We start from the raw sequence: 27,051 nt of genomic DNA on the forward strand, positions 1-27,051 counted from the left end.
CACATGTTTGGTATATTGTTTGTAGCAACCTCATTAGGAAAGCATCATTTTCATCTCTATACAATAGGTGAAGAAACTGAAGTTGAGAGAAGTTAAAATACTTTGTATAAGACCCCATAGTTATTATAAAGGTTGCCATGGGTGCAAGTGTCAGTGTCAGTTGTCAGTGTTGTAATACTATTCTCTCTTTGCCTGGACATTCTATGTGTGAGTGATATAACCCTGTTTCTTTCTGTAGTCCTAAATAAGAACTGTCTATAATGGTGTGACATACCATTTAGGAGATAGGCCAATAGCAATAAAAATGATCTCTGATGATTAAACTGTTTATGCTCCTTCTTTGGAGATAGTGAAATTTTGTTCCTTGTCATAATCACAGTGTCCAGTACATTCTGGCCACAGACCTGGTTTCAATATAAACAGTGCCTCGCATTACATGCAGTATAGAGTTGAGTGAGGGCTTACAGTGATAGCTTGACTGGTGGTAAGCTGGAAGAAGATGGAGAGAGGAAACTTTAGAAGACAGGAAGAGGAAGGGACAGCTGCACAGGGCAAGGAAAGAGAAAAGTGTAAGAAGAGGGGAAATGACCCAGTGGGGAGAAGAAAGATAGCACACAATTCAAGATATTACATCTTACTATTCTGCTAGCTCACCTCCTATGAAGAAGTGCCAAGAGAAGGAAAATAAAAGAGGAAGGCTTATTGAGTACTGCTCTATACCAGATTCTCTTTCTAGCACTTGGGGTAAAGCAGTGAACAAGTGAAGGTCTTTCACCTCTGGGAACTTAGATTCTAATGGCAGAGACAGACATTAAACAGATACCACTGTGTAATACGTTATTATTTGTGCTTACTAAGGGTATCGCACCAAGTGAGTCAAATAGGTGTATAATGTGGATGGGAGATCAGAGTAGTGTTCCTCAAGGACATGCTTAAGATGAGATCAGAGCTGTGAATGAGTCATATGAAGTGTGGGACAAAGAAGTGGAGGGCGGTGTATCTCTTGTGCCAAGGTGTTTGTTGAGGAGTAAAGGAGTCCCTTTATCTGTGGATAATATGAGCATATGGAGCCTTGAGAGCTCATAGACTGAAGTAAAAAATTAGCTTTGGAGTAAAGACAAACTATTGACATACCTTTTTTGTGTGTGCTGGCATTGGGGCTTTAACTCAGGGCTTTGTACTTTGACCTGGCTTTTTCATTTAAGACTGGAACTCTCCCACATGAACCAGTTCTGTTTCTGGCTTTTTGCTGCCTAAGCAGAGATAATTGTTTCATAGACTTCACTGCTTGGTTACAATCCTCAGATCTTAGCCTCCTGAGCAACAACAATTACAGATATGAGCTGATAGTGTCAGACTCCATTAAAGAAAGGAGATGAGGGGCTGGGAATGTGGCTTAGTGGGAGTGTGCTTTCCTAGCAAGAAGCCCTAGGTTTGATTCCTCAGTACCACATAAACAGAAAAAGCTAAAGTGGCACTGAGGCTCAAGTGGTAGAGTGCTAGCCTTGAGCAAAAGAAGCTCAGGGACAGTGCCCAGGCCCTGAGTTGAAGCCACAGGACTGGCAAAAAAATGAAAAAAGAAAAAGAAAGGAGATGAGTGGGCTGCTAGTGTGTCACAGTAATGGCAGATTCTTATTTGGGGTTCACTTGTGTTTCAGGATTGAACTCAGGGCCTCAACCTTGCTAGACAGGTACTGTACCACTTCAACTATGCCTCAAGTCCATATTGCTTTAGTTTTTTTTTTTTCAGGTAAGACTCATGATTTTTACTTCGTCTGGATTTGAATTGCCACTTTTCTGTCTCCACTGCTGAGTAGCTGGGATTATAGATGTGCACCTCCACACCAAGCCATGTTCTCTGTTCTTTATACATACTAGCTATAAATATCGCTTTAACAGTCCTGGAAGAGCAGCCTCATTTTTATAGATGAGTAATTTGTCCTGAGGAATCTGTGTAGTCATATGGCTCATACAAGTCTGTGATTAAGTGTAAATTTTGAGGAAATCACTTTGGCTATGATGCAAAGAATGGTGTTTATCTAGGGAGAACAGCAAGAAGTCTGTTGAAGTATTAGGGTTAGAGAAGATGGTGGTGACTTGGACTGTGGTGGTGGCACCGATGTTGGTGGTGACTCCAAGAGAACAGCTTTCTTGCCTCTCCCTAGCTTTGTGCTCTCCCCAGCCCTGTCCTGTTGGGCCCTTTTGAACCTCGTCTCTTTGCCTTTCTGTGTGCCTGTACTGGGACTTCAACTCAGGGCCTCACAATCTCATTTGGCTTTTTCACTCAAGCCCGGTGCTCTACCATTTGAGTCAAATCTTCACTTCTAGTTTTTTTTTTGGTTATTTGGATATAAGAGTCTCACAGACTTTTCTGTCCAGGATGGCTTTGAACCAACATACTTATCTGAGGAGGAGCCCCAGGAAGCACAGAGATATGTAGCTTCCTGACTAGCTAGGATTATAGGGGCAAGCCACGATGCCCATCATTCTCTTCCATTCTGTACCAGGAACTATGGACTTGAGCTAAGGCGGGGGTCTTTCTCTGGGATGGTTTCATGTGTGAGTTCAGAGCATAAGTGGATCAACATTTCTTCATCTTCAAATCTTTAAGGATGATGTGGTCCATAGCTATTAGACACATCTTCTCAAGGGATATGTAATATTGATCTCTGGCCCCCCTCCATGCCTTTGGAAAACTAGGCATACACTAGTTTATTCTCAGATGAACAAAACTGCTGTATTGGATTTACCTGGTGATCTACCTGTATTGGTTCTATAAAAGGTATTCTCCTTTTCTGCTTGAAGGATTTGTCAGCTCAAAGAAGATGAGTGTTACACATGACAGCTGGTACTATGGTTCATGCCAGTATTTTAATCTATTTTGAGTCACAAAGTCTGACCTCAAGGAATGCACTAATCTGGAAGCAATTGGTAGTATTCGTTTGAGAGCTTGCTTTATTTGCATTTTTTATTTTCTGTTTTGTTTCTCCTTCCATATTCAGTACAACAAGGTCACAGCAGTATTGCTGATAATAAGATCTGGAGTTGAAGGATTTTGTTTTATTTTAGGCTGAGGGGAATGTTTGTTTGTTTTTTCCCTAATCACTTGGTGGTTAGCAGGGCATTAGGTGCCAGCTTCTCTATCTAAGCTTTGGCCTTGTTGTAAGGTAGGCATATTCAGCTGTCTCCTTCATCTTGACAAATTATAGAGGTTGTTGTTTAATGCATTTGTTCACTTAAAGTCTTTATATTGGAAGAGGATGATTTAATTGAACTTTCCATTGTAATATAAAAAGTTCAGAGTATCTGTAGGTTCCATTCGATTTAAAGACATGGAGCCAAAGAGTATTGCAATATTCAAAGCTGACGAAAGCTACAGAACATTCTAACATTTATCCCCAATAAAAATTGTTCAGGGATAAATATGAGCACTTGAAAAATGGAGGAAGTTCTATAATCTTGGTGAGTTTTAGTAATGTGTCATTGTGGGCCACCTGCTTTGCAATAGGAGAATTAAAATACGATGAGATGATTTCAGGTTATTGCTTTCATTTTGTGTACTGTCACATTGAATTCACTATTCCATATTTCTATGAGCACATTGCTAAAACTCCCTCTTAGAATCAAGACCCAAAAAAGTTTTTCATGTATCAAATCTAGCTCTTAGTCACAAATTCCATAGAATTTAACTAGAAGTCCAAACAATAATTGATATTTTTTTAAATTTATATTTGTCTAGAGGGGCTATAGTTACTTGTCATACTTGTTATCCCCTTCGTCATTTTTCTCCCACCTTCCCTTCCCCCTCAATTCCTTTGAAAGACAAATTTTCACAAATATACCATGTTACTGAATGATAAATACTTCAGATACTCACTAATATCTCTTTAGTCCTATTGGTCTCTAGTTTATCTGCTTAATTCTTGAGTGTGATGTGTGTGTGTGGGGAATGGGGTGTGCTGGTACTAGGGCTTAAACTCAAGGCTTTGTGCTCTCCCTTGGCTTTTTTTGCTCAAGGCTGGTGGTCTACCAATTGAACCACGCCTTCAGATCTTTTTTGCTGCTTAATTGGAGATAATAGTCTCTTGGATTTGTTTGCCTAGGCTGGCTTTGAACCTCCATCCTCAGATCTCAGCCTCCTAGGAAGTTGTGAGTTACCAGCACCCAAATACTACTAACTTCTTATGTAGCATTTTGAAATAATTCCACAAAGCTTAATGTTAATAAGGTTCTCATTAGGTAAATAGTAAATTTATGAGAAGTGATGAGTATTCAGGAGTGTGTGTGTGTGTGTGTGTGTGTGTGTGTGTGTGTGTGTGTGTGTGTCGGAAGGAGATACAGGAATCCAGGAATTTGAAATGATTTATAACTCTAAATATTTTTTTCATCTTTGTATTTGAGTAGTGAAATAGTAAACAGCACAGATTCAGTCACTCTGGGCACCAGTGGCTCATGCCTGTAATCCTAGCTACTCAGGAGGCTGAGATCTGAGAATCAGTTCCAAGACAGCCTGGGCAGGAAAGTCTGAGACTGTTACCTTCAGTTAACCACCAGAAAACCAGAAGGGGCATTGTGGGTCAAAGTGGTAGAGTGCTAGTGTTGAGGGAAAGAGTTCAGAACAGTGTGCTTGCCCTGAGTTCAAGCCTCACAACCAACAAAAAATATGTCTTTGTAAAGCTTTAGTTTTTATTTAATTAGTTAATATGTAAGAATGAATTTGTTGGTGTGCCTGTAATTTTACAATTGAATTTAATTAACTGTTGAAAAATAATTACTCTTAATCATTCTTACCACTGGGCTACATTTTATTTTATTTATTTATTTACTTTTTGTCAGTCCTGGAGCTTGGACTCAGGGCCTGAGCACTGTCCCTGGCTTCTTTTTGCTCAAGGCTAGCACTCTGCCACTTAAGCCACAGTGCCACTTCCAGATTTTTTTGTTTATGTGGTGCTAAGGAATCAAACCCAGGGCTTCATGCATACCAGGAAAACACTCTACCGCTAAGCCACATTCCCAGCCCTATATTTTATTTTTAACTTAGGCTTTATTTTCCATTTCTACCTGCCACCAGGTGATCTTATCTGATTTCCAGGTTATGACAGTTTAACGGGTTCTCTTACTCCTACTTGCTTCCTTACTTTAATCCATCCAGCAGAAGGCTTATAGTAAAAACAGTGCATTTGGACACTTTACTCCTGTGATTAAAAAAAAGTCCAGTGCCCATAATGTAATTTCAGGATTCTCTAAGTGCATCCACACCTGGCCTTTTTTTTTTTTTGCCAGTCCCGGGGCTTGAACTCGGCCTGGGAGCTGTCCCCCCAACTCCTGGCTTTTTGCTGGTTAGTTAGAGGTACGAATCTCAAGCACTTTTCTGCTTGGGATGACTTCATTTTGAATCTCAGTCTTCAGATCTCAGCCTCCTGAGTGGCTAGGATTATAAGCATGAGCTACTAGTACCCAGCTAAGAAGGCATTTTATTTTGGTAATGCATTATTAGCAGAAATGTGGAAAGAAATGTGTGGTGTGTCATTTGAGGTATGACTATAGTATTTACTTTTGAAATAATTCTAAGATTGATACATATGTATGTTCACTTTTATTAATTAAAATTTCTCGTTTTATTCATTATTCATCTCTTGACTTACAGGTTCCAAGGAATCCTGAAACGCCAAATCCAGTTCTGGCTCAAAAAGAAGAGCAAAAAAAGATTGATGGAGCTGAGCCTCTTACACCAGAGGAGACGGAAGAAAAGGAAAAACTTCTCACACAAGTAAAATATTTTACGTGGCTGAATATTTCTAGTAGAAAAAGAAAGCATGCATAACACTTTTTATTGTGTATGCCCTAGTGCCCTGATTTGAAACAGCAACAAAACTCCCCTTTATGGAATACACTCTTCTGAAAACAATAGAAAATACATTTATGCAAAATATGTGTCAATTAGCAGAAATATGACACGCCTTTTTACCAATTACACTATGGTCACTGAATCCACATTTGAATCCTGATAGACAGTAACCACTAATGCATTCTTGAAAGTTTAAATTTCTTTTGTTGATTGATGTGACGTTCCCCTGAAATTATACTGTAGTTATCTTTTATTTATAGAGTAATTTCATAATTAAAACAATTCCTTTTATCTTTTCTTAGAACTTTAATACAATGAGGAGAGATTTCTGATCACTGTATAACAGCTAACAGTCATTGACTAGGGAAGGTTTCCATTTGAATAAACTGTTAATATTTTCAGAGTCATTGTTGGCTTTAGTGAGTTTTGTATCATACTCCTCAAAAACTATAAGATAAAGGTTCAGCATAAAAGACTGTTAGAAAGTAGTAAAAATGTGTACAATAGGATGTTTCTTTTGAGTAGGATGTTACTGGCAAAATTTATCCAACATTTTTTTTGAACAATTTGCAAGGCACAGTAGAAAATTCTGTATGTTTGTTATCAGAAGGTAGTTTTTTAATGTTTCCAACACAAACGAAAGATAAATGCATGAGGTAGTGGAGGTGCCAATTACTTTGATTTGATCATTTCACATTTTGTATGCTTGTCAAAGTATCATACTGTGCTCCAGGAATTTCAATTCCACATAAACTAGAAGTGAAAAAAAGAATTTCATATTCACGTGTTATTTGATATAGGTACTTTTCTTGTTATAACATGCAGTTTTGTTGAATGAATTTTTATAAAGTGCGTGTATAAGTTTTCATTCTCTTCAAAATAGAAAAGCATTTATAATAACTTTCACACTTTGATTCCAACATTAAAACGAAGTGATTTCTACAAAGAGGAACATTTAAAGTCTTTTGAACTGCTTTTAATATGTCATTATATAGAACTGTGCAGGACAATAAATGGATTTATAATGAAACTTCTACTGGTGATCATTCACTTTTTGTTCCCAGGGTTTTACAAACTGGACGAAGCGTGATTTTAACCAATTTATTAAAGCTAACGAGAAGTATGGAAGAGATGACATTGATAACATAGCTCGGGAGGTAGAGGGCAAGTCCCCTGAGGAGGTCATGGAGTATTCAGGTTTGTCTATAATTCCAAACATAATCATTTATTTTGATTTTACTTTTTTTTTTTTTTGCCAATCCCAGGGTTTGGGACGTGGCCTGAACACTGTCCTTCTTTTTGCTGAAGGATAGCACTCCATCTCTTGAGCCAAAGCGCCACTTCTGGCTTTTTTTTTTCTGTTTATGTGGTGCTGAGGAATCGAACCCAGGGCTTCATGCATGCTTGGCAAGCACTCTACCACTAAGCCACATTGCCAGCCTGTAGTCATTTATTTTGATCACATCCATTCATTGTCAGTTTGATTTTGCCTTTGATGTTTTTTTAAAACTTTTGTGAATAAGATGTAGGTGAAAGTATAAAATATAATTGTATTTCTATAGAAGGTTATAAGACTTATCATAACAAACTACTGTTGTTTCCAGGAGGTAGCTAAGAAAACGAAGTAAAACTGATAAAAGAAGAATGGCAATTGGATGAGCATCGACAGAATTAGTTTCTAGAATTTGGTTCTCATCTGGTCTAGTTGTGAGACTAATTGAAGTAGTCTTTCTAGAAATGATCTCAAGGTTCCAATCTACTTCAGTCAGGTCACATGGGTCCTATTAACTTGAGGCAAGCTGAAATAGATTAAAAAGATTGCTTGAATAAATGTGTTCGTTAGTCTGCAAATTGTCTCCCTCTCTTACTCAGCTTTAGCCAGAGTCAGTGTAGCTGACTCTGAAGTATGTGGAGTTAATATTAATTCCCATGCCACACTATACACAACCTTAGATATCTGAAAGGAAATCTTGTTAAAAATATGCCAATATTTCCGTTTTGTATTTGTAGAACTAAAGATATTTCTAACTGCCAAACACCTTGAGCTCTCAAATTTAGTCCAACTAATCAGCTGATTCCAATCTAGAGCATTTTCCCCAGGGACACAATATAAAAAGTAGGTCTGTGTTTCTCTGCTAGCCTCCCAAAGCCTATTATATCAGCTAGCCACTGAAATTCTGTTTTTGTTATAGTAGGAAAGAAATGTCTTAATACCAATAAATAATAGGAATAGATTTTAATTATCTATAGTATTTATGCATCCAAATATTGAAGTTTAATTAAGAGAAGATATTTTTTTTCTCCTGGAGATCTAGAAGGGTCTTGTGGCAGGTACTACACAGTTTTGTTATGTTGAGTTTTTATTCAGTATAATGTAGCATCAAGCTGTTAATAAAGTTTCTTTTTCCTTGATACTAGGATTAACATATAAGATGACAGCATTTGGGAATTTAAAAGAGAGGGGGTACAATGGATGAGAAAAAGAAAATTTAGCAGCAAGAATTGAGTGAGAAGAGTGTAAATGGCCTGTACACTGATAAGTTCTGAAGAACTTCCTTCAGAAGCTAAAGAGATAATGTCATGTGCTTCAAGTTTCCAGAAAACCATAAATTTTAAAAGATACAATAGAGCCAAGCTAGGGTGACACATACCTATAGTTCCAGCCCTCAGGAGGTAGAGGCGGGAAGATCACAAGTTCATTGTTATCCTTGGCTACATAGTGCATTTAGGGACAGTTTACACTATGGAGCTAGATTCTGCCTCAAAAGATAAGAAAGTTGGGGATGCAGCTTAGTGGTTAGTGTGTTTCCCTGGAATGTGCAAGGATCTGGCTTGCATCCCGAACAGCACAAATAAACCAAAGAAGATAGCATGGACTTATAGAGAGCTTACTTATGTGCATGAGGCCCCAGTATAACAATATAAAAAATCATTTCAACTGTTTCCTTAGATTTGACACTAGGTTGGGCAAGCCATCGAATTACTGCCCATCAGTTGCCAGAGAATGGGGAGATTGGAATGGTTTTATTTGGTTGCAGAATGAGAAATGTGTGCAGTTGGCTTTTCATAAGTATATGTTATTTTATGTGTAGCAGGATGAAGTGGGTAAATGAATAAATGAACATAGCTCCTTAGAAAATCAGAGTGCTAACATACCTTTCTTGATAGGCTGTAAAAATGATGAATTTGAGAATGTAGAGTATGTCATTAGAAGGCTTTCACTGGAGTCATAATATGTGACATATTAATGTAGCAGATTATTTGTCTCATTTATGAAATTAGCTTGGATGATTTGGTAATTTGAACATTCTTCTGTATGTATCTAATTAAGATCCAGTGAGGTTTAAAGAAACTATAGGTCACTGGAAATATGATTAGTGAGTGATTCCAGAAACAAGTAACAGCTTTAGTTAGCAGTTGAAAATGGTTCTATTTTCATTTTGGATCACTGGAAAGCCATGTTTCCATTTCTATGCTGCCCTCTCCTGTTTCACTTAAGTATTTAGTCCTTTTTGTATAATATTCGAATAAAAAGCCTACCTGAAACTAGCATTTCTGTTAGCATTTGAAATACTGGTAATTTAGAATGGATGATCATACGTCAATATTTCATACCCCATGCAAAGAAAATTGCTAACTGAAAGCCTCATTGGGTTCTTATTGTTAAATGAAAAGTTAGGAGCATTAAATAATTGAACATATTATTCATACACATGAATCTGAGATTTAGTTTTTTTAAAAAATATATGCTTTTTGTTATTCCTTCTGTGTTTTTTTTCTGACATTCTATAATTCCTAAAGTCCATTTGTATTTATTTATTTACTTATATATGTATTTGCTGGTCCTGGAGCTTGAACTCAGGGCCTGGGCACTGTCCCTGAGCCTCTTTATGCTCAAGGCTAATGCTCTACCACTTGAGCCACAACACCGCTTCTGGCTTTTTCTGAGTAATTTAATGGAGATAAGAGCCTCACGGATGTTTCTGCCTGGCTTTGCTTCAAACTTCGATCTTCAGATTTCAGCCTCCTTGAATAGCTAGGATTACAGATATGAGCCACTGGAACCTGGCTTATTTATTTTCTTTTTACCTGGATGGGGCTTGAACCTAGAGCCTAGTGCTTTTGCTTGGCCTTTTCTGATGAAAACTGATGTTCTCCCAATTGAACCAGATTTGCTTCTGGCTTTTTCTTTGTTAATTGGAGATAAGAATCTCATGGACTTTACTACTCAGGCTGGCTTCCAATCTTGATTCTCATATCTCAGCCTCCTGAACAGCTGGTGTGAGCCACCAGCCGCTGGACCTCCATTTTTTTTGCCAGCATTGGGCCTGGGCACTGTCCCTCAGCTTCTTTTGCCCAAGGCTGGCACTTTACCACTTGAGCCACAGTGCCAATTGCGGCTTTGCTTATGTGGTACTGAGGAATTCAACCCAGGGCTTCATGCATGCTAGGCAAGCACTCTACCACTAAGCCACTTTCCCCCATCCATTTGTTTTTTATTTGTTTTGTTTTTTTTTGCCAGTCCTGAGGCTTGAACTCAGGGCCTGAGCACTGTCCCTGAGCTTCTTTTGCTCAAGGCTAACACTCTGCCACTTGTGCTATGACACTATTTCTGGCTTCTCCTGTGTATGTGGTGCTGAGGAATCAAACTCAGTGTGTTCATGTCTGCCAGGCAATCACTCTACCTCTAAGCCACACTCCCAGCCCCCCCCCCCCACCAATCCATTTGTTTTTAAATTATAGTATTTCAGACTAATAAACTCTTGTTTTCCAGCTGTATTTTGGGAACGTTGCAATGAATTACAGGACATAGAGAAAATTATGGCCCAAATTGAACGTGGAGAAGCAAGAATCCAGCGAAGGATCAGTATCAAGAAAGCTCTGGATGCCAAAGTACTACTATGTTTTACATGAATTTATTAGTAGAGCAATTTATTTGATGTAGTGATTAACATTGACATATTGTACCTGTTATACATTCATTTAAAAGCACTATTTCATTGAAATATGCAGATTGCAAGATACAAGGCACCATTTCATCAGTTGCGAATTCAGTATGGAACGAGCAAAGGAAAGAATTATACTGAGGAAGAAGATAGATTCTTAATTTGTATGTTACACAAAATGGGCTTCGATAGAGAAAATGTGTATGAAGAATTAAGACAGTGTGTGCGGAATGCTCCCCAGTTCAGATTTGACTGGTTTATCAAATCTAGAACTGCCATGGTACGTATCTTTTTGGTTACTTTTTGTTTCCTTTTGAAAAATGAGCATCTTGTGTCCTTCATGTAGATTTTCTAATTGTCACTTTTGTCACTTTGGCTTTCTTTGCCACTCCCTTTCTGTATATACTTCATATATATATATAATATACACACAAACACTTTATGTATAATTATACACCTGGGCATATATCTTTCTATAGTATGCAATTATATATTTTGTGCTCAGGAAATGGAAATATCTGTATTCTGTATTCAGAAATATATTTACTTATGAATAAGTGCATATATTCATGATCCATCCAAAACAAGTTGCATACAACATGAGTCTTCACATCTCAATACTTTAGCATGTACTTACATAACTACAATCCCACATGAAAATGTTAACATTGATTAATGTCATCTTGCATACCATCTATGAACAAACTTTTCTATTTGCCCCTAGAATGTCTTTTATAGCTTCTCATCTGAAATGGATGATCTAGTGAGTTCACACACTGGTTGTTGGGTCTCTTTAGTCTCTTTTAAATCCATAACTATTTTTTTCCTGACAGTACCAGTTTAAAGATGTCTTGGCTAGTTTTCTTATAAACTGTCCCATACTGCATCTCATCATTTGCTCACTGTTAAATTTAGGTTCAACATTTTTGGCAAGAAGTGCTACAGAAATGATGTTGTATGCCTCCTATTGTGCCATATTATCAGGGATGTTTTGTCAGGTTGTCAAACTGTTGGTGATACTGAGTTTGGTCACTTGGTTAATATGATGCCCAGAGCTCACCATTTTAAAAGTACATTTTCTCGTTTGTAACTAACCACGTGATGCTGTAGACTGTATAAGAATTTATTTTTAATGAAAAGGAATTGTTGCCTAAGTTGAGTGTTTATAAGACATGATAGAGAATATGTTAAGTGAAAGTTAATCATGTTTTCTACAATTTCCCCTATTACTATTAGGTGCTAGCATAAATTATGTCCCTATTAATACTAGTGCTGTTTATCACTATTCATGATGATATTGAAATGAAAGCAGCACATTATTTGTTTTTTCTTTGAGACAGGGTCTTGCTTTATAGTTTGCAATGACACTCAGGCTGGCCTTATATTCATAAACCTCCTGCTTCAGACTCCTGAGTACTAAGATTGTAGGTATAAACCATCACAGTTAGCCACATTTTAGTATTAATCCTGTCAGTCTCTTGTCAGCCAGGGTTATTAAGACAAAAATAGATTTATATAGTCCCCAAATTAAAGTCAACTGGAAGCTAGCAATCCAAATCACAGTTCTGTGACTAATTATAAACACTTTCTTGCTCAAAACTTCACTTGAATATGAAATATTGCATCATATTCATATTTGCAGTTCAAGTCCAATAAAAAGAAAAATGTGAGTTGGTGAATTAAAGGCATTAATTTTGACAGGTTGTTTGAAAGATTACCTGTTAACTTGAATAAAAATTTGGGTTGCATATAGATTATGTCATTATTAGAAAGTGCCCATCACATTTATGGGTAATAGAATGCTGAAAGAACTAAAAATAAAATTAGACCAAGCAATAATCCACAAGGAACTAGAACAGTTCCAATAACGTTTCTGTTGCAAGTAGCAACATAGTATTCATTAAAGATAATTGTAAAGTACTATAGCAAAAGAAGATGTAATATATATTACCAAGATTGTGGAAGAATTGAGAAACACAAAAGATATGAGTTAATGTGTAGCATGTTTGACAGTATTTTTTGGATCATTGAAGTAGATTATTGAATGATACAGAATAGCTTTTGGAAATGAGATTGTTCTTTGATTATCTGAAGCCTGACCGTGAGTTAGCTAGCCTTTTAAGGTGCTATCTGTGACCATACTTAGCAGAGAACTCCTTTCAAAATCCATGCATTTCTAATTTCTAGCCATTTGCGTTTTTATGCATGTAATAACATAATTTAGGGTGACATTAATAGCCTGTAATAGAAAAATGCCTGAACTGCATTAGTCAGTGAATCAGGTTTTAGAAAATACATGCTCTTTTCTGTTATGGAGCATTTATTGCATTCTGAGTTTTATTTCAGTGATGTTTTTCTAATATTTAAGAGGTTGATAGTTTAATGCTGTTTCTAAATTCTGGATTCATTAAACTAAAGAAGTAGTATTATAGAGATTCAAATGGAAAGGAAGTCTTACGTAGAATATAAGCATCACCGTAGAGCTACATAACCTCTTACAGCATTTCTCAAGAAAAACTCCAGTATATTATTAACAACCACTAGATGTCTCTGAATTCCCTTGTAAAGAAGCTATTTTCCTCCTTTTTAAGAAGAAACATTTACATCTGTACTTCTTTCTTTACTCACAGATTTAAATCTTTAGTGTATATGCTCTAAAAATGAGATAGTTAAATGAAATATTTGTCTAATAAAAAAGACCTGTCTGCCCTCAATCATCTCCTAGAAAATATAATTTTTATTAAATAATTAAAAATATAAAGTAATTTCATATTAAATGTTAGAAAGTTTTAGAATAACTTTTATATTATTTTAAATTTTGATTCCTTTTCTGGTTGATGGTTATTTTTGCTTATATTTCTAGATTTAGAATGTAAGTCATATTAAAATATGCATTTATTTATGTCAGTTTTGGACTATATCACGACATCAGCAAGGGATTATAAAAATGGATTATTAATATTTGTAGTTGATCTCTTTACCCCCTCATCAAGAAATAACTTATTCCTTTATAGTGAATCGTATTCACAATTTAGGATTCGAAATAGCCCCCTCGAAAGAGGCAGCTGTGATTTCTGAAATGAAAACAAATTGTTTCATTGGAAATTTTCATCTCAGAACTAGAGAATGTGATTTGGTTCATTTTGTGAGTGTCACTGTGTTCCAATTAAAATCTTGCTAATGATTGAACTCATCTCTCTAAAAAAGCTATGAAATACTTAGAAAAAAACTAGAACCATTGGTAGTTAAATTTTATGCACAGATCTCAAAATACTGAATTCACCGTTTTCTGACTAAACTAACAGTCATAAAGTGCTCAAAGGCACAGTCTTCTACTTCCAAATATGCCTCATTTTGAAAGCCTTCAACTAAAGGTTGATGATTTCTTTGAGGCTCTTCTCCATTTAAAATGCTGGCTGTACAAAAGAAAAAAATGAGTTTCAATTCCATTTCTCTGTGCTAAAAAGATTGTGATTTTTTTTTTCCTCTGAGAACTAGTGTGGTCTTTAAGTAAGCAATCAGCCTCTATTGAACTACATTAAACAAGAAGGGAGGGATACATTTAAGCTCAGAGCCATATGAATTGCTTTACCATTTTCTTCCCAAGAAAAATAGAATGGGATTCTTAGGATATTAAAGAGCTATCAGAATTAAAAGAATCTTTACCAAATGACTCTAAGAGGAACCGATAATACTTTGTATTTGCATAGTACTATATATAAAATGCTGTCAATCCCTTTGCCAATATTAGCTCATTAATTTTCTTGACACTTCTGCTAGGGAATTGATATGAAGGTGCTATCCCTATTCACTTAGTGACTAACATCACTAGGAATTTTTTTTGTCTTTTTCTTTTTTTCTTGGTACTGGGGATCGAACCCAGGATGTTGCACTTGCTAGGCAAGTGCTTTGCCACTGAGCTACATCCCAGCCCCATCACTAGGAATTTTGAGAAGAATCTGCAAGGTCCTCAAGTAGTCAGTTTACTGCACAGGACACATGGAGTAAGTGTCCAAAGTTTAATCAGGAATGTCTTGGACATTTTTCTGTCCTCTTTATTCTTGTTTCGTGGGGTTTGCTAGGTCTGCATTCTATCACTTATTAAGACATGCCTCCAGCCCCTTTTGCTTTGGGTATTTATCATATAATAATATTATTATTATCTAAGTTGTACCAAAGTGTTTCTTTTTTTAAAATTTTATTTATTTTTACCGTCAAGGTGAAATGCAGAAGGGTTACAGTTACATATGTTAGGTAGTGAGTACATTGCTTGTCCAACTTGTTACCCCCTCCCTCATTTTTCTCCTACCTTCCCTTCTCTTCAATCCCTCCCTTCTCCTGAGTTGTACAGTTAGTTTACAACATATTTTCTTGTAATTATTGCTGTGTTGCATTGGTTTACTTTTTACCCATTGTCTCAACATTTTAATGTTCCCCTTCCCTTCTCTAATTCAGACAGACATATATAAAATACCCAGGGTACTAGAATCAAATACAGTGACAACAGAGGTTAAATCATAGGGAAGATGAACAGAAGAAAAAAGAAATGATTTCACATAGTACCTTGAAAATAGCAACATGAATGTTAAACCACTTGTTTCCATAGTTTGGGGATCATTTCTCTTAGTGTCATCTTTTGTCATCATATGTACATAGCTATTCAGCTATTGTGCTCATCTGTTAGGGCTATCCTAGACATACAGCAATTATTACCAATAAGAGAGACCATAGAGTTTATGTTTCTTTGGGTCTGGCTCACTTCACTTAATATGTTTGTTTCCAAGTCTTTCCATTTCCTTATGGATGGGGCAATGTCATTCTTTATGATAGAAGCATGGAATTCCATTTTGTATATATACCACGATTTCTTGATCCATTCATCTACTGAAGGGCATCTGTTTCAAATCAGCTGTAATATATTTTTTTTGCTAGTCTTGGGGCTTGAACTCACAGTTTAAATGCTGTCCTTGAGCACTTTTGCTCAAGAGTAGCACTCTATTACTTGGAGCCACAACTCCACTTCTGGTTTTGAGTGGTTAATTGGAGATAAAACTCTCACAGGGACTTTTCTGCCCAGGCTGGCTTTGAACAATGATCCTTAGATCTCAGCCTCCTGAGTTGCTAGGATTATGGGCATGGCCAGCACCCAGGTGCTATAGATATTTTTCAGATAGGGTCTCAAGTTTTGCCTGGGATATCCTGGACTATGATCCTATTTATATTTCCTGACATAACTGGAATGACAGGCATATGTCACCACAACTAGCTTGTCTTTTGAGATCGAATCTTTTTAAAAAAGTTATTATTAAATTTAATAATTTTCATTAGATAGTTGAGCAAAGGAGTTACCATTCAACAGTAGTTTATGAATACATTGCCTCTTGATCATTGCCACCCTTTTAACATTCTCACCCACCCTTCCCATCCCTTCCTTCACTTTCTTACTTCTAGGTTGTGTATTGATTTTTTTGCCCTTTAACAAAGCAATTTATGTGTATGATACATCTTGATCTGTGTCATCCCTTCAACATCCCCACTTCCCCATCTACCCAACCCTTCCCTTATTTTTCACAGTTCTATGGCATATGCAATGCATTCTTGGAATCATCCCAGATGCCCTCGAATGGACAAATGGATCAAGAAAATGTGATATATATATGTATATATATATATATGCACACACATAGATATACCCACATACATAAACACACAAATTCTGCTCATCCATTACGAAGAATAAGATTGAACCATTCCTAAGGAAATGGACAGACTTGGAGAGGATTATGTACAGTGAAGTAGGCCAGACCCAGAGAAGCCCAGGTTGCCTGGTTTCTCATTAGTGGGAACTAGCATGTGCCTATAAATCTAGGAATAATAAGCACACTGGGTAGAACCCAAGTGGTTATAAACGAATTATAATAGAATCATTGGAGAATGAAAATAACATAATTATTTTAGAAAGACCAAATCAATGCCCAACAAAATGAATACTAGGATATGGGTATTTGCAAAGGACAGACAAGAGGAGAGAGGGGTAGAAGAATAAAAGGGGGAAATGAGTAGAATGAAATTGAATCTTGATCTTTTTTTTTTGCCTGGGCTGGTTTTGGAATCATGATTCTTGTGAACTTAGCTTCTTCCTGTGTAGCTAGGGTGACAGTCACATGCTACCTCCCCCAATTACTCATTGAGCTGTCCGGGAGGCAGGGGAGGGATGTGTCTTATGAACTTTTTTCTTGGACTGACTTCGAACAGTCATCTCCCTGATTTCCCAGGCAGTGTGAATTAAAAGTGTGTATCATGCTTGTCTCTTAGGTCCCTTCTTAGAACTTAAAGTTTAGAAAAAAAAATTTAATTCTCTGAAGTAAAGATCAGTTTTGATAAAACATTTACTGCTTCCTTTACATGGTTGCTTTGACTCTTTAGTTTAAAAATTCTCACCTTTTAACTTCTGGAGAGCTTTTTTCTTTCCTCTTGAGCCAGCTCAAGAAGCTATGTGTGCATTGCCTGTGGCCATGTACGTTGCTGTTGAAGCAGAGTATTAGTAATTAGTCATTACAATTACTGTGTCTTTTGTAGTTGTTTAAATGAATTTTTGTGATAGCATCTCAGAGAGAGAATCACAGTGTTGAATATAATGTAATAAAAATTTCATGTTATTAGTTTGTTTTCAAATCACAACTTTATTATTAATGAAAATGTTCCTTATTTAAAAGTAAGAAAATGTCATTCCTTATTACAACTGTAGGAGAAAAAGTACTTTTTAGAAAATAATACTATAGCTTTTTATTAACTTGCTTCTCGTTTTATAGGTTTATCACAGTAGCTAGTAAATGTTAATTAGGTTATGGTTTCAGCTCAGGATATTTTATATATTCTCTAGCCAGTTGAGAAAGGATTGTCTTTATAGGTGTTTTAGAAGAACAAAGGTGAAACGTGTGAATTCTCTACTTGTTACATTTCTCTTTGTTCCTTATGAAAACTAGTCTAGTAAATTTCATAAAAATTATTCATGAAGTTTGATTTATATGTTTGTACTTGTGTATTAACAACTAGTAATGATATTGTAGAGTATTACATTGTTAATGACAAAGAAATCTGAATAAATCTTTAGTAACATTGATAAACTGTAAAATATATGGATGGGTTTTTTTGTGAATATAGAATTAAAATCTTTTTTTTTTTGCCAGTCCTGGGTCTTGGACTCAGGGCCTGAGCACTGTCCCTGGCTTCTTTTTGCTCAAGGCTAGCACTCTGCCACTTGAGCCACAGCGCCACTTCTGGCCATTTTCTGTATATGTGGTGCTGGGGAATCGAACCCAGGGCTTCATGTATACAAGGCGAGCACTCTTGCCACTAGGACACATTCCCAGCCTCATAAAATTAAATTAAAATCTTAAAACCAAATATATCGGTAATCTCACAGATTTCTTTTTGCTCGTCATACATGGGAAAGACCAAAAAGTCCCTTTTCTGCCATAATTTTGAATAAGTCCTATGGAGAGGAATGTACAGACAAAATAGTGTTTAAGCAAAGGAATCAGAGGAGTAGCTTCACAAAAGAGGTCTTTCTTGGAACCAATCTTGAAAACCTAAGAGTTGACCTAGGGAATACAATTCCAGGTTGTGCCAGCAGGATTACACACTGGGCACTGGTGGCTCATTCCTGTAATACTACATCTGAAAATCGTGGTTTGAATCCAGTCTGGGGAGGAAAATCCATGAGATTCTTATCTCCAACTAATCATCAAAAAACTGGAAGTGGAATTCTGGTTCAAGTGGCAAAGGTCAGGGACAGTATCTTTGTCTTGAGTTCAAGCCCCAGGACTGGCAATAAAACAAGAGCAGTGACATGATCAGATTCATATTTTTAAAATACTGCTTGGGTAGATGGAGGTAGATATCTATCTCATTTAACTACAACTATGCTAACAATTTCATATTTATTTCTAGTTTTTCCTCCTCACTTTGTTTTTCTGTCCTTTGGCTAATATGCCACTATCCACTGTCTGCTCCAGAGTCTTTTTTACTGCTGCTGTTCTGTTTTTTTTTTTGTTTTTTTTTTTGGCCAGTCCTAGGCCATGAACTCAGGGCCTGAGCACTGCCCCTGGCTTCTTTTTGCTCAAGGCTAGCACTCTGCCACTTGAGCCACAGCGCCCCTTCTGGCCATTTTCTGTATATGTGGTGCTGAGGAATCGAACCCAGGGCCTCATGTATACAAGGCAAGCACTCTTGCCACTAGGCCATATCCCCAGCCCCTACTGCTGCTGTTTTAACCTTGAAGTGTAGTTGGTTATATTTAAGCTAGTCAGCATAGTTATGGAGCTCAGAGTAGGTACCAAGCGAATGAAGGAGTATCAGACTTTTGTACACTTCACTTTGCTTCTGTCACACAGATTCCTACAATTGGACCAGATCTGAATAGAATGTAAGCAAATGTACCAATATGTCAGAGTTCATTCTAGTTTTTTTCCTTGTACTCTATCTTTTTCCATTGATAGAGGTTGTCTGTCATTCCTGAAGCAGCTTTTATATAGTCATATTTCAATATCTAATTGTAAATTCTGAAATGTTATGCAGCCATACCATTTCATTTAGGGCACTAGACTATACGAATGAACAGAACTACAATTAATGCACTAACAAGAATCCATATTAGGTACTTATATTTATGCATTATCTCTTGAAAAAGGTAACAATATTTTATAATAAAGACAGTTTATAGGTGGTAATAATTACATACAAGTATCCTCATTTGGTCCTTGTTTAGGAAAGGTAGGATATACTTATTAGAGTATCAGTTTCCATTTTTACTCATAGTATTCTTGGGCTATGAGATTTTAGTATAGACTCTTAAGTTATTTATTTTTTGTGCTGGTATTGGGCCTTGAATTCAGAGCTTGGGCACTGAACTTAAAGGTTTTTTTTTCAAAACTCAAGGTTGACATTGTTTCACTTGAGCCACAGCTCCCCTTGCAGCTTTTTGGTGGTTAATTGGAGATAAGAGTCCCATAGATTTTTCTTTCCTGGGCTGGCTTTGAACCATGATGTTCAAGTCTTAGCAAAAGGTTCACATGTGACTCAAAATGTGGAAAGTATGGCACAGAATTTATAGACAAACGTATTAATTAAAAAATTGTCTTCTAGAGGTAAAGTAAGGGTATATATAAAAAACAGAAACAAATAAGCTTTTTTCATTTTACTAAGAACTGTAGAACAAAATCCTGACATAGAATTTGATCACAAATTCAGAGGAACAAATGTGAAGTGTTTCTTTTTTTTTTTTCATTTTTGCCCTTGCTCATTCAGCCTCTTTTGACTTTCAACCATAAAAGGCGCAGACCTTCTGTCATTCAGACTTAGGTAGGCTTAGTGTCTAGGATTTTAGTACATAGGAAATGTAATGTGGAACCTCTTTAATCTCTTTCAATAAGTCACTTCAAGTCTACTGATGTGCCTTTTGAATTGATGCTTTGAAGCTGAGTAGGGGCAAAGAATATTTGAACTTGGTGCCTGGGGTGATTAATATTCACCACACACCAAGGGGCAGCATTGTGCACTGCAAACATTACATCATTTATCACACATATACATATATATATATATATATATATATATATATATATATATCTCTCCTACTATTCAAAAGTTGAAATGTGAATGGATTTGCATTGAGTGGACTCCTAAGCCGTTGGAGAGAGATGAGAAAACAGAACAGCACAATTTTGTTTAAAGTAAATAGGAAGCCTGTAATTTATAGCAGGAGTTGGCAAAACCTGTTTTGCATAGTTTCCAGGCTGCAAATTTTTTTTTTTTTAGAATTTTTTAACTGGTTCAGAGAAATAAAAAGAAGAATAGTATTTTGGGACATGAAAAGTATACCAAATTGCAATGTTAGTGTCTGGAAATAAGGTTTTATTGGAACAGAGGTACATACTCATTTATGTATTGTTTATAGCTGTTTTCATGCTAGAGCAGCATAACTGAATAGTTGTGACAGAGACTGTGGCATTCGCAAAGCTGAAAATATTTACCATCTGGCTCTTCACTGAAATAAATATACTGAAATCTGGTTGAAAAGAATGTGTATGAAAAGTGGAAGGGAAGAAATAATAGAACCAAGGGTAGGGTGGTATTTATCATCAAACTTCCTGTTAGTGGGATAAATACCTGAGGAAAAAACAACTTGAAGGAGGAAGGATTTATTTTGCTTCATACTTTCAGAGGTTTCCATGGATCATAGTGGGGAGGGTGTAGCAGAGTGAAGAACTGCTTGCATCATTGTGACCAAGAAGTGGAGATAGGATATGTGTATGTATACTGGCTGTCTCCTTTATTCTTTTGTTCCATCTGGAGCCCCAGACTGTGGGATGGTTACTGCCTACTATAGTCAACAGCTCTGCCTCCCTTATTTAATGCTTTCTGGAAGCACTGTCACAAATGGCCTAGGCGCTTCTCAGTGAAATCAAGTTGATATCCAACAACCATTAGAAGTCTGTTCCTTTTCATTTTACACCCATACATACCTTTTTAACATTCTTAACATACTACTCCTGCCCCCAAAGACTCTTGTTCATTTCTTTGAATTTTCTTCTTTTTTTCTTTATTGTCAAAGTGGGGTTACAGTTTCCTATGTAAGGCAGTGAGTACATTTCTTATCCAATTTGTTACCTCCTCCCTTATTTTCTCCCCGCCTCCCCCATGAGTTGTACAGTTGGTTTACGCCCTATAGTTTGTAAGTATTTTTGTTGCATTGGTTTGTCTTTTTATCACTTGTCTCTCGATTTTGGTATTCCCTTTCCCTTCCCTAGTTCCAATACACACACACGCACACACACACACACACACACACACACACACACACACACACACATACAATATCCATATAGTGATTACAGTGATATCAGGGGTAAAATCACGGGAAGGGAATATAAAAAAAAAAAAAGGCACGGTTTCACATGGCATGTTGAAAATAACAACAATGATATACCACATGTTCCATAACGTGGAGTTCATTTTTCTTAGCATCATCTTATGTGTTCTTATGTACATAACTCTGGAGCTATTGTGATCTTTTGTTAAGTCTATCCTAGACATATACCAATTATTTACTATGAGGGAAACCATAGAATCCATGTTTCTTTGGGTCTGGCTTGTTCATCTCTTAATACAAAGTACATTCAATCCATCTCTACAAGTCCCCACAGTCTCAACAGTTCGAGCATTGCTTGAAAGTTTCCTTTGAGACTCAAGGCAGATTCTTAGCTGTGAGCACTTGTATGATTAAAAAAATTGTGTACTTCCAAGATACAATGGCACAGAGTAAACATTCTCATTCCGAAAGGGAGGAATAGGAAAACAGCGTGGAAGGATTGGACCAAAGCAAGACTGAAAGCCCAGCAAGGTTAGTGTTAAATCCAGTAGCTTCATGTTTGGCATCCAGGGCACACATGAGTGTGATGTGAGCCCCAAAGGGCTTGGGCAACCTGGTCTCTGTGGCTTTGGTGTCTGGAGCTCACATAACCTCTCTCTAGGACTTAGTTTACTCATTGCCTGCCACTTTCCCCAGTGTTTCCCCAGTTGCCCATGTTCACAGAATCGCCTGACTCCTTAGGTTTCCACTGCAGCTTAGGTTTCGGTGTCACAGCTCTCAGTGGCTTCCTGAAGAGACTCTTATGCTTTCACAGACATTTCTTGGCCTCCCTGGTTTTCCTTGGAAACTACGTGGATACCTACATGACTCCATAATTCTTTCATTTTGCATGTTTGTAAAACCAGCATCATGTGGACCACAACAAGGTCTGAACCTAGTTCAAGTGGTACCTAGGCCCCCTTGCACCATGGCTGCAGCAGTCTCCGTGCCTGGATGGCTGAGCACAGACAATACTTTCCTCAATGGGTCTGTATGAGCATTGTTCTCAGAAGCTTTCTTCTGTCTGAGAAATGCAATAAAATATGTTCCCTACTTTCCGACTGGAATTGTCTTCTGAGCTTTTTCGAGAATCACCCATTAAGCTCTTCTGGGGCTACTCTAGCCCACATCTCCATGGTTCTCCAAACTCCAAAGATTTCTAAATCATATCATCAGCTAGTCACAGGAATGGCTCCCCCTCTCTGGCATCAATTTTCTGTGTTAATTCGGCTTTCCATTGATGTCACAAATACTTGAGAATCTTAGAAAGAGGAAATACTTGTTTTGCCTCACAGTTTTAGAGATTTCAGTCCATCATGGCAGGCAAACTATCTCAGGTGGAGGGAGGAAAGACAGACTGGCACAAGAACACATCTCCACCGTGAGCTTTCCCTTCTCCCTTTTATCTTTCTATTCTGTTCAGGATCTCAGACTATGAGATGGTGCTTCCACATTCAGAATGTATCTTTTTCTCTCTTAGTTAATATTCTCTTAGAAATGCCCATATAGATATACCAGAAGTGTGCTTTACTAATCTCCTAGGTGTCTTTTAATAGAATTGATCTGACAAGGTTAGCCATCACAGTCCTTTTAGAGACATATTAAATGAATGATAGGAAAAGGGATAGGACGTTTAGTTAAAGAGTGGTGTTTGTAGGTCTAGGGAATAATTATGGTAAGATACAAGAGCTGCCTGGAAATACTTGATGTCAGGAGAAGAGGAAATTTGTTTGTTTTCTTTCTTTTTTGCCATTCCTGGGGCTTGGACTCAGGGCCTGAGCACTGTCTCTGGCTTCTTTTTGCTCAAGGCTAGCACTCTGCCACTTGAGCCACAGTGCCACTTCTGGCTTTTTCTGTATATGTGGTGCTGGAGAATTGAACCCAGGGCCTCATGTATATGAGGCAAGCACTCTTGCCACTAGGCCACATCTCCAGCCCTGCTTGTTTTCTATGATTACCAGAAGGTAGCAAATTGTATCTTGCAAAAGAAAATCATTTATAACGCCCAGAAGTAGAATAGCCAGCCTTAGGATGCAGTTGCAGAATTCTTACAGGCAGCCTCCATGACTGACTAGCAAGTACATACTACAAAGCATTATTCAGGAATTAACTTGAATAATTTTTATTGTTAGGTCCTTTCTTGACTTTCCCAGTGAGAATCTGTATCAAGAGATATTTGGGTAGTAAAATACTATGACTGTATCAGTAGTCCTCCAAAATTTTCAGAGATGCTTTTATCAACTACTTAATAATGTAAAACTACTTAGTTTTTTGTTCTTACATCTACAGTCTTTGAGCTAACTCTGATCTTACTTAATCTTAGCTCTTACTCTTACCTTGCATAGCATTTATCAAGTTGGCTTTTACTAAACATAGTTCCAGAATATGTAAATGTGTTGAAACACATTTGGGACATACCGACACTGAATCCTGTCATAGATACTTCCAATCTATATCAGAATGCTAAAAGCTCTGAAAAGTCCTGCCATGGGAATATATGTTTGACCTTTTTAAAATTCAGAATTTTGTACATAGTTAAAGATAGAATGATTTTTCAAAAATTGCCATCTTCCTATTCTCTTCTGCTGTCTTCATTGTCTTTGCATGTCTTTTCCCTCAGTGTGATATTTTTCTCTCTCTTGCTTAATAATTCCTAAATGAAGAGTGCAAACTTGGTGAGAAAAAGACTTCATTATACCACAGAATTGTAGAAACTGATTGAGGCACGACAATTCCTTGTATAACAGGAATACAAATGGAACAATAAGAATCTAGGGGAATATGTAAGTGGAGAAATTAGAAAAAGACACAAAGTGCTAGAAAACTTTTCATATCACTTAATTATTTAAGCAGTGAGTCACTGCTTTATTGGTAATCTGGCTTTTGTGATTTTGAGCAATATTCTGTTTGTCATACCATCTGTTTAGTTAGGCAGTTGTTAAGTGTATAGCTAGAAAATTGGGCTGGTTTGTCTCTAGAGAATGTGTCATGACCTATGCAGGAAGGTAATACCCATACTCAGCCAGTCTTTGATCCCTTCCTCTAGAGAGTTAGATTATTTTTCTCTGTCTGGAGGAGTTAGTGATAAGTTGAAGGTAATGAAGGTAGAAATTTATTATACAGTCTATTTTTAATCATTTTGCAATACTCTACTTCCCCACATATGAGAATGTCTCAAAGTATTAGTGTTTTCCTGTGAATCATTCATATGAATCATGAATATGTATCTAAAGATATCTACAGTCACAGGCAACTGTTACTTACTGAGAATAATAATAGCCACAGGGTATAGCTTAATGATTCAAAAATCAACTTCATATAAAGAATCTTATCTAGTCTCCCTAGAAACCAATGATCAAATCTCATCAGGGTCAACTTCACCCTTTCTAAAATAGGTAAATTGAATAACATGCTGTTTAATTTGTATGTGTATTACTGAATGAAGCTATGAAGAGTATTTGATCTGCATATTAAATACATCACCACTATTGTGGTACGTAAGGAAAATTTCAATGTTATTTTTCCTAAATTGTTTAACTTTGGATAATTGGGGATATATGGGAAACCAACATTCGAGTTTTATGTAAGATCATTTTTAAAAAATTTATTTATTTGTTGTTTTTTTTTGCCAGTCCTGGGCTTGGACTCAGGGCCTGAGCACTGTCCCTGGCTTCTTCTTGCTCAAGGCTAGCACTCTGCCACTTGAGCCACAGCGCCCCTTCTGGCCATTTTCCATATATGTGGTGCTGGGGAATCGAACCCAGGGCTTCAAGTATACAAGGCAAGCACTCTTGCCACTAGGCCATATTCCCAGCCCCAGTAAGATCATTTTTAATTGGTAAATAATCTGTTAATCTGACTTTTCTGGCTAGACTGTCTTTACTTTTCTGCCTCTTTGGGGGCTGAAGAAAAGAAAGTGTTTGGATAGTTTATAACACTTAGAATTTAACATTTCCTATGTTGGTATGTCATTCCTGGATTTTATTTGGAAATATAAAGCTATATTGAAAATGCCATTTCTTAAAAAAGAAAAAAAAACCCAAAACTTTAAAACCCAGTGCAGGTGATCACGCTTGTAACCCTAGCTATTCAGGAGGCTGAGATCTTAGGATCGTGATTCAAAGCCAGCCCGGGTAGGAAAGTCCTTGAGACTCTCATCTCCAATGAACCTGTGGCTCAAGTGGTAGAGCACTAGCCTTGAGCTGAAGAACTCAGGGACAACGTCCAGACCCAGAGGTCAAGCCCCACGACCAAAACACACACACACACACACACACACACACACACACGCACGCACACACGCGCGCACACACACACACACCCCAATTTCGAAAATGCAAGCTAGCATAAAGAACAAAATAAAACTTTCTAGTCCAACTACTTGGTGGCAGATGATCTCTTGGGCCCTGGGCAGCATGGGCAAACAAAGTCCTACCCTATCTCTCTCTCTCTCTCTCTCTCTCTCTCTCTCTTCTCCCATCATTCCTCTGATTTTTTAAAATTGGGTTTGTTATTACATATATATATATCACAGTACACATTTTAACTTTCACAATGATGAAAATTATCATTCTACTCAACATGGCTTACAAAGTCTATGACCTTTAACAATAAAATCATTTTCTCCATTCCGGATGATATGTTCATTATGTTCCTTTTGTTTAGCAAAATCTGTTCCTTCCTTCATTCATTCCTTCCCATTCCTACCCATGAGTTGCTTAGTTCCCTTTCATCGCTGTCCACTGTAGCGATGGTCATATTATTATTACTATTCTCACACACTTTCCATTCATTCTGTGTCCTCTTTTTACTGTATTTTGGTATATTGAGACCTGTTTACTTTGTTCTGTCTCTGCATTTTAATTCTAACACCTGCATATCAGGGAGACCATATACAGTTTGTCTCTATTCTTGGCTTGTCTCAGCATGATTTGTTTTAGATCCATCCATTTTCTAGCAAATGCCATTATTTTGTCTTTTCTAATGGCAGTGTAAAATTCCATTGTATATAGGTACCTTATTTTTTGAACCCATTCATCTGTAGTGGGGCACCTGGGTTGTTTCCATATCTGCTTATTGTGAATAGTGCAACAATGAACATGGAGGTACAGATGTCCTTGTCATATCCTGCCTACCCCATCTCTTAAGAAAAAAAGAAAATATTGCTGGTCCCACTTTCAGAAATAGCTGCTGTTAATTACTGGTTACATTCTTGTTGATACTCTTCCAGCTCTTAATTGTGTCTATGTATGTGATTTTCAAGTTACCCAAAAATATAACTAGTTACCAGCCTTTCCCCATTTACACTGTTGAAAAATTCTTTTGAACTATTTGTAGGCATTTCT

The 27,051-nt window shown here is 37.0% G+C and overlaps 1 protein-coding gene across 5 annotated transcripts in view; it reads left to right on the forward strand.

Annotated features, from left to right (window-relative positions):
* Smarca1 (SWI/SNF related, matrix associated, actin dependent regulator of chromatin, subfamily a, member 1) overlaps positions 1–27,051 on the forward strand; it is a 77,628-nt gene that overhangs the window by 46,928 nt on the left and 3,649 nt on the right. For all 5 annotated transcript variants that reach the window (XM_048336348.1, XM_048336345.1, XM_048336350.1 and 2 more), the window contains 4 exons: positions 5,648–5,770; positions 6,913–7,045; positions 10,623–10,741; positions 10,862–11,074. In XM_048336348.1, coding sequence (XP_048192305.1) covers positions 5,648–5,770; positions 6,913–7,045; positions 10,623–10,741; positions 10,862–11,074 — 588 coding nt within the window. The remainder of the gene's footprint in view (positions 1–5,647; positions 5,771–6,912; positions 7,046–10,622; positions 10,742–10,861; positions 11,075–27,051) is intronic.

This window comes from Perognathus longimembris, chromosome 28 (genome assembly GCF_023159225.1).
Source record: "Perognathus longimembris pacificus isolate PPM17 chromosome 28, ASM2315922v1, whole genome shotgun sequence".
NCBI lineage: Eukaryota > Metazoa > Chordata > Mammalia > Rodentia > Heteromyidae > Perognathus > Perognathus longimembris.